The 8,652-nt window shown below is 39.8% G+C and overlaps 1 protein-coding gene across 1 annotated transcript in view; it reads left to right on the top strand.

Moving 5' to 3' along the window:
* Window positions 1-8,652, top strand: part of PPP1R1C (protein phosphatase 1, regulatory (inhibitor) subunit 1C) — a 55,510-nt gene that overhangs the window by 24,470 nt on the left and 22,388 nt on the right. Inside the window, exon 4 of the mRNA XM_009332260.1 lies at window positions 1,006-1,066. Within this exon, the coding sequence (XP_009330535.1) occupies window positions 1,006-1,066 (61 nt within the window). The remainder of the gene's footprint in view (window positions 1-1,005; window positions 1,067-8,652) is intronic.

The following is an 8,652-nucleotide window of genomic DNA, read 5'->3' as shown; positions in this document are numbered from 1 at the left end:
ATCGTTATGACCAAATACAACTAGAAATTGATTAGATGAGAAAAATTAAAGTTTGCCTACACACAGCTTTTTAAAAATCTTTTTCTTAGGAATGTGATATGGTGCTTATGTCTTCAAAAGCTAGCTATGTGTGTCACCTTATGTAGTTTTATTATCCTTTGTATATGGACATATTTCATGTTGGTATAATATGGACACCAATTTAGCTGCTTTCATGTTGCAAAAGTTGCTCTGCTTTAGCATTGGAATGTATTCCAGTTAGTTTTTGCTAACTACACATTGGTATAATTATACTACTATTAGTCTATGTGTAATTTTACTCCCATCATTTTGGAATAATTTATCTTTTGTGCATAGATGTGATTTTGGGGCAATAAAAAGTGTAACTGTGTCAAAATATATCACTTAAATCAGGCCCAGTTAAAGGCTGAGTGATTAGTTGCTGAAATTATTATTTTAGGAATAATAGAACACATCGAAAAAGTGCAGGGGGAGGGATCTTCCATTTATTTATGTAAAAATTTATATATTAATAATTTCAGTACTATCTTACCTATACATATAATCATTCATTACACTGTATTTAGTTGGAATATTGGTTAATGTAAAACCTGCAACGATTTTAGTATATGGAAACCTTTATTTGCCTTATGAGAATCAGTTACATAGACTGTTAAAAGCACAGGCTATCTTAATACTATGCTTAACAATATTTTTTTAGGGTGAAGGGTAATTTTCAGTAGTATTGAGTTTTGTTTTGCCTGGGAGCCAGAAAGGTTGTCCATTAAACATTTTTTTTTCCATCTAACCTTAGTTTTCCCTGTGTTCATGAAAGCCCGGGAGCTGGCATCAGATTTATACAATATAATTTTCTTGGAAACTTCTCAGATTGGTGTGTGCACCCTCTGAAAGCAGCTGTGGGGCAAGACCCGGAGCTGTCATGAACAGAAAAGTCTCCCCGTGCCCGTCTCTTACTGCCTCTCTCTGTGTTTTGTCCCTCCCCAGTCCCAGAGCGCCTCTCCCAAGCAAAGGAAGCAGAGCGTCTTCACCCCGCCTGCCCTCAAAGGTACTGTGCAGGTACTGTCTCTGCCCTGGCAGGGCACGCTCCCCTTGCGCCGTGGCTTTGTGTCTTCTCTTGCAGAGGAAGCACTGGGGCGTGAGCAATGGCCCTCTGCCCATGAGCAGCACAGCTGTGAAACGTTCATGCTTAGCCATCGCTGTTTTCACACTTCGAAGTGACTATCTGGCATTGACCATCTGCCTGATACTGACCATCTATTTATCCTCACCACAGAATCTCGCAGCAGTGGCAAAATTTTATTTTTTTTTTAAAGCTTATTTTTTTGCAAAGCCCCGATACATTTATTCGTTTGCGATAACAGATAATTCCATCCCAAACATTGAAAAGAACTCCTAGAATACATATGTTTTGGCAGTGCTGGCTCCATACAGGTCTCTGTTTCTTATTTAAACCACTCCCGTATGTTCTGCCTCGCTTTCCAGGCAGCTGTGAAAAGGAGAATAGCCAAAGTTGTGGGCTGGGTATCTGATCATAGGAAGTGTGAAGCCTTTCTTGTGAAGACAGGGGGAAATGAGAAATCCTGGTAAATGTTTTAAGGGCTTACATGCTTTTCAGGAATGAACATAAAAACAGCAGAAATATTAACTGGGATCAGAACAGCTACATTTAGACCTTGTTTCTCAAATGACTCTAAACAGAGTTTGACTTGACCATGCTTGCAGTGAAGCAAGGTCTACAGTGATTCACCAGCACTTCAGCCTGACCCTTGTCAGTGCAGGATCATTTTCAGACTGCAAACCAAAGGCTATCCTGCCAGGTGTCTCTTGATAGATAATGAATAGCCTCCATTTCCATTCCTTCTGCTTAACACAATTTATTACCTGGCAAAAAAGGTAGGGTATCTGACTACTTGTGTGAAGTACTGCCGCTGTTGTTAGGTACTTTACCACACCAGCCAGTTTGACGTATCTCATTCTGCAGCTTCAGTTCTCTAGTACTTGTCTTAGCAACAGTTAAAACATCACTCAGGTGCCGCACAAGACTTACTATCTGTTTGTCAAAATGGGCTAAAGTTTGTGTACTGGATATTAGAAATAAGATTATTACAGTCAATTATGATAATTTGTGGAAGGAAGAAGCTTTGCATGGGTAGCAATAATACCTATTGATCTCACTGCTGTATTATTTTGCTGTACAAGCCTAAATTAAATACTGTGCAAATGAAGTGCTCTGTGAAACAGGTCTTTATATCTCCTCTCAAGGACTGCAGCCTACTCAGTGTTACCTTTAATACCCTGCTGAGACCTGGGGAAGTACCTGGCATAGTTTGCTTCTACATCAACTTAATTCCCAGGGACCAGTAGGAAAGTAGGAAAGTAAGTAAGTGATTCAAGATAGATCACAACTAACCTGAAATATCTTGTAAATGGAAGAAAGCAAAGCACAAAATGCCTCTCCTCGATATCTTAACACCCTAAACTACACAGTATTCCCAGATACACAGGTGGACACCTGGAAGTTCATAACGCTTCCTATAAACAGGCTGGATTGCTCCAGATTTACCATACTGTAACTGCCATAAATACTATCCCTTTTATTTAAAAATTACTTGAAGTAGAAAATTCATTATTCCTTCCTCTTCATTGTTATGAAAACATGAATGTTATTTTGCTTAGACTAAGAGATTAGAAGGCAAACATGTAGCAGTGTGAAATACACAATGTTATGAAAGCATTACTGAGAAATACAGAGTTTTTGTAATGATTCTAGTTTTATAGCAGTTGAAGACAGCAATATTCAGCAGTATTTTCAGAATAACAGGCTTCATAATTACACACTATTCCCACAGCTTTGCACATGTTTATTTCCTGTGGGCTGTTTCTCCTTCAGAATATTCACAATATGGTCTTCAACATACAGTAGAGAATGAGATTCTGCATACTGAGCCTCTCTCCTTTACACCCCCTTTGGCTGCTCCATATCCTCCAGGGCTGTTATTAATAGAAGATGGGTTAGACCAGATTCAGTACCTTACATTCGAAGATGAAGATAATAAATCTCTATAAAACAGAACTTGTAGTGGAAAAGAGGGACTAACATTTCCATTTGTTACATTTCTCTGGCATTTTAGTAGTTTTTAGCTGCTGTTAATTCAAAGTTACCAGAAATAAGCCAAGCTCTCAGGCGGGTGTGGAGCCTGGAAGCCAAGACAGCAGACACACGCGCAGAGCTGTGGGAGAGACGAGGGACAATGGCACACGCTTCGCTCTATGCCTGCAGCAGAGAGGTGGTCGAGAGAAACCGTGGGGAGAGTCATGCTTCAGCCTGCCTCCAAATCTCCAAGTAGCTCTTGAGATTATTATTTCTTCTTTGAACTGAAAACATTTTTGCTGCACTTCTTGCAAGTTTCTTGAAATAATTACAAAACTGTGTGAGAGAAGAGTTGCTGGTTTCATGAATTCGTGGCTAAGCAAGAGAGAAAACAAGAGTAAATGAAGCTGCATGTTGTGATTACAAACAAAATTAGAAATTGTTAACATGGTTAAAATGAGTGGAAGCAACATCAGACAAGAGTGATGACCAGTTACAGTACCAAGACTATAGTACATGTTACATGGAATATGCAAATACATGAAATTATCTAAAGTAAATGAAAATGCAGTATTGCTGGTGTTCTACATGTCATGGTAAATATATGGAGATCAGCTTCTTAGTTAATGTGGGCAAATTTTTCCCCTCTGCCATAGCAGTCAGGTAAACTGAAAGACTATATTATTATTTGTCTAACATTGCCCCCAAATATTTTGGTTCCATCCTTACAACGGCTTGTTCTAGCTCGAGGTGGGTCTGTAGTTGCTGCAGCAAGCTGTAGCAAACCCATGGGTCTGCAGAGCCAGTGTCGTGTTATGGTGCACCAGGCAGGTTCCTATTACTATATACTTGTGTGTACTTTGGCTCCTGCTTTTATTTTCCTAAACGAAAATGCACCAGAGTCCCTACAGACGGAGCAAATAGCTGACTCATCTCAGAGCATTGTTCTTTTTACAGGAATACAGTGTGCTGGAAAAATCAATGTGAGAGCTATTGATTTAAGTGGTAATCTGGAGAGCGAATCAGACAGCAAACCAGATAACAGCTCAGTGCAGTGTTCTTGTTAGTATTATATTACCAAACCTAATGGATGTCAAAGAGGTTTTCCATTTTGCTTTCAAAAATATTTCTTTTCCTAACCCTGCTACACTAACGTTTGTTAATTCCACACTCTTACGTAGCATGCACTGTTGGCAAAAGTCACTATCTGAGATTGCACCAAATTAACCCATCATGTTTTCTGTATGTTGTGATTTACCTCTTCTCACATTGTTTTCTAGGTAGAGCAACACTCTTAACTGAGGATTCATCACGTCTATTTCCCCTGTTTGTGTCACTTTTTCCTTCTGTTACTCTTGGGCTTTTATGTCTGAACTTCAAATTCTCTCATCCTTCTATAACTTCCAATGTTCTAATATGCTAATCTTGAATCTCCATCACTTTCTTTCATTTTAAGCTCTTCTTCATGCACAGAGGTTGGCTTGAACCTCCCTATGAAAAACACCATAAAAACAACCAGAGGAAGGTTTCTCAATTTGAAGAGTCACCAGTTTTACCTAGGGCATTCTTTTCCAGTCAATTCTCATTGTGTAAGGCCTGTTTCTGTTATTTACTAATCTGTTTCTCATTCTGTATGACAAAACCAAGAAAAAGCTTTTGGTCTTTTTCCTCTGTACAAAGTAGTCCAACTGTTTTAGCACAAATATCCATCCATCCATCCATCCATCCATCCATCCATCCATCCATCCATCCACAAATAGCATCCTTAGAGATATCTTCATTGTTCTGGTTGGTGGGTTAGAGGAGCCCCTGGAAGCCTTGCTGGATTCTCACCCTTTTTCCCTCACACTCGCCAGAGAAGTCTAAAATGGGACAATAACCCTCCCAGGTAGAGAGGGACCAAGTGGAAGGCAGCTTAGACTGCCAAGGCAGAAGCAGATTGCACTTATCTCAGGTAATGGTGGTTCCTTGGCATCTCATTACCACTAGAAAATCAAAAGAGCACATTTGAGTCTCAGAGCTACAACTGCAACCTTCCATCCCAAGGCATACTTTGTACCGAGGCAGGTTTCCTTTTACCTAGATAGTCACGTTTTGTTTGGTATATCAGCTCATCCTTGAAAGGAAATGCAGACTGAAGTGACAGGAAACAAGGTTTACAAAGACAAACAGAAGACAGCCTGAGCTGTTCCCAAACCTGCATCCCTCCCTAGAGCTCCCAGGTCTCCACATTATCTACCAGCTATTGTTATTAATACTAGCAGCTATTTAAATACCACCAAGGTCTCCCCCCGTGAAGGAAGTGCATTCCCGAGTGGTTTGAGGATTTCATTGACTCCGCTGGTGTTAGTGTGCTAGAGGTCAGGGAAATAGGAAACCTTCACTCATCCTAGTTTACCCTGCAGGAGGCTATTTAGATCAGCATCAAGATCCTACTAATTTCAGCGGGCTTTAAAGAAAGTTCTTGCAGCTTTCTGTGTTCACTGGACCACCTTTGCAATTAGCTGTCATCAAATCATAATTAAAGTCTTTCCCCACAGAGGTGAAAGGTACATGTGACTGTTTTCCCTCTCAGCCTTTTGGGAAATACATCCTTTAAATTCCCCTCTTAATGTATTTTTCTCTGCATAGAAACAAAGACTTTTTCTTGAGCTAGGCCCCAGCTACAACATTTGAAATGGGATTAAATCTGAGTTGTTATAAATCTAAGGAACGTTCAAAGACATCATTTTGGTTTGACTCATTAAAACAACCAGGACTCACTGGCTGTTCCCAAAGTGTGCAGACCCAGGGATTTGATACATGCATAATTCTAGTATTTACAATGATGGTTGATATTAAATGAGCTCTTTCTAGCTTCTGCCATGAATTTCTGATGCTCAGCTTGTTTAGTGCCTGGTTGTTCTTCTCTCCAAAGGAAACAACATGCAGAATAAATGATTAAAATCATGATGTCCCTCCTGAAATATGTAATTTATTAGAAGCAATTAGTACAGTATGTGGCCATCATCCAAATTTGTAACCCCTTAGGCCAGCTTGATGATGTCTGATGCATCTCATTACTTTGTGACTGAAGGTTAACAAGGAACACAGATAGAGTCTGGAGACATAAAGGATTATTGTTAGTGTGGTAAGCACTGAGTTCGGAGCCCACGAGAATTGTCGTGAAACAAAAATCTCAGGCTAAATTTACTTTAAGTGGCAGAGGAATAAAGTTTGTAAGTCTTAAGCAGTGACTACAGAAACTTGTATCATTTTACAGCCTGCCCTCTTATATGGCAAACTCTGTGAAGAGCTTCTAGCATTAGCTAAGCACATCAGCATAAGAACAAGAAACATCATATTGTACTACAAAGAAAAATACTGTGTCTTTGTGTGATTTCTGCTTCATACACTGGCTTAAATTTAATTTTTAGGAAATTAATGTTAGCCACAATAAAACACATCTTACATAGTTTTCTGAACATCAAGCCTAGGTTTGTCAAAATTCACAGACTGAGCTGGTGCTCAGTCAGACTTTTCTTACGTGGGTAAGTCACTGGCTCAGGGAATTACATTTTCCCAATCTCTCCAATGATGACAAAGCACCTACCTTTTTTTCTTTTTAACGTGACTGTGCTGCACATGAGCCACGAGGCCAAAACAAAAGAAGGAGATGGTTTTCAACTATCCTGTCAGTCCTGAATGTGTATTTCAGACCTCCTTGATTTTCCAGTGGGCTAAAGGACTGTGATAAATACTGGGTGGATGACTAGGACTGCTCCACAAAAGCAGGCACCGGCCAGTAGCTGAAGTAATCCCTGAGGTCGGGGCCGAGTCCTCCTCTAATCCCTTAGCAGTGCTGCAGTGTTCCTGGAGCAACATCTTGTCTTTAGCCTGGTGACATCCGTTCTTCAATCCAGTCCTTTTAGGTAGAAGATCTATCTCAATATGTTGTTTCCTGGATAACAGAAGGCAAAGATCTGCCTTATTATTCATGTGCACTGCTCTTGTTTGTTCATATGTTGTGATGTGACAAAGCACCATCAGTGCATTTAGTGTCACGGGTGGTAGTCCCACGACTGCCAGGAGCTCTTGAAGTACTGGGAAGAGAAAATTCATGCTGCAGTCTTGTATCATTACCTTTTTTCCTTTTGCCTAACCAGGTCACAAAAGAAAGGCACAGCTTTGGTTTCAAAACTAGTTCTTCTCTTCCTTTATATACCATTCTTACCCACATCTTAGTCAGACTGCACCTCGATGCAAACACACCACTTAATGTAGTATGGCCTTGAACAGATTTTCTGGCTATGGGACTGTTCTTTTTCAAGATGCTACCTTCCAGTGATTGGTCTCTTTTTCTCACTCTCTACCCTCCTCTCTCCTTCCTCAGACTTGTACAGTAGTATGATGACAGTAGATACAATTTGGAAAAAAAAAAAAAAAGAGCTAAATGAATTAGTGAATCACTGAGTTGGTGAATGGGATACATTAGATTGCTGCCATCTCAAGTTCAGTTGGCTGCCACCGTTCTGCTACTGCCCAAAAAGTTGGCAAACGCCACCGCAGTCTGTTTTTAATTTCTTACTGTTGGCAGCTTTGAATACGTTTCATTTCACACAGCTGGCGGCTTCTGCTTCAAAATGGCTCTGGCCTTGGCTGCAATAAATACCACAGTACCGTTAGAGAGACCGAGGTGTTCAGTGGAGATTAAGCTTGACATCTGCTCTACAGCAAAGCTGGGACGTTTGTGTTATAACTTGTCATCTGCCACTATTACCTGGCGTGTGAAAAAGAAAAGATTGTGCCGAGCACTAACATCGGTCCCTAAATTACCGCGTGTGGTTTAAGGGCCTGATCCAACACGGACTGAAGTCTAGGGGAGTATTTCCACTGACTTCATTCGGTTCAGCGTGAAGTCCACATATCTGACAGTTCTTTCTAATCTTCACGCAATGAATACTAAACTGACCTCTTTTTAAGGGTATGACTTTATTTTTATGATAGAAGGATAATCTTACAAATGCCTTTGAAACAGCATTTATGACTTGAAAATAGTGTTATTAAGCATTGTTGTACTAAATATAGAGCAGCGTAAACATCATAGTATTATTAATTGCTTCTAAGCAGTAACAGACAACATTAAAAAGTCAACCTTTTAAGAGATAACGCCATAAAATATTATAGAAAGAGAATGTGGGAGACATAGTACTTATTTTAAAATATAAAGTAGAAAGCCCAGGAAGGGCAACATGTGTTGTTCTGGTTACTTACTTACATAAGACATATTTATAGTGAAATTCCAAAGGTTTTGGCAGTGTTGTGCTCTGAATTGAAACAGCTTTTGAAGAAAAGATAATATTTTTGTAGGAGAAAATGTAAGGTTCTTATGAAGCCAGTCATTTGGCAGGGCATTAAATTTTATTTCCTGGCTTTAGCTGTATGTTGTATGCTGGAGGTTAACAACTAAGCCACATGGCAGACACTGACTCCAGCGAGTCCTATTGTAATAAATAATAATTGCCCCTTTGTTTCTTCTCAAGCATTTAAAATCCTGAATT

This window comes from Pygoscelis adeliae, unplaced genomic scaffold (assembly GCF_000699105.1).
Source record: "Pygoscelis adeliae isolate BGI_AS28 unplaced genomic scaffold, ASM69910v1 Scaffold160, whole genome shotgun sequence".
In the NCBI taxonomy this organism is placed as follows: Eukaryota; Metazoa; Chordata; class Aves; order Sphenisciformes; family Spheniscidae; genus Pygoscelis; species Pygoscelis adeliae.
Note: the sequence above shows the minus strand (reverse complement) of the source record. Positions and strands in the feature narration are given on the sequence as shown.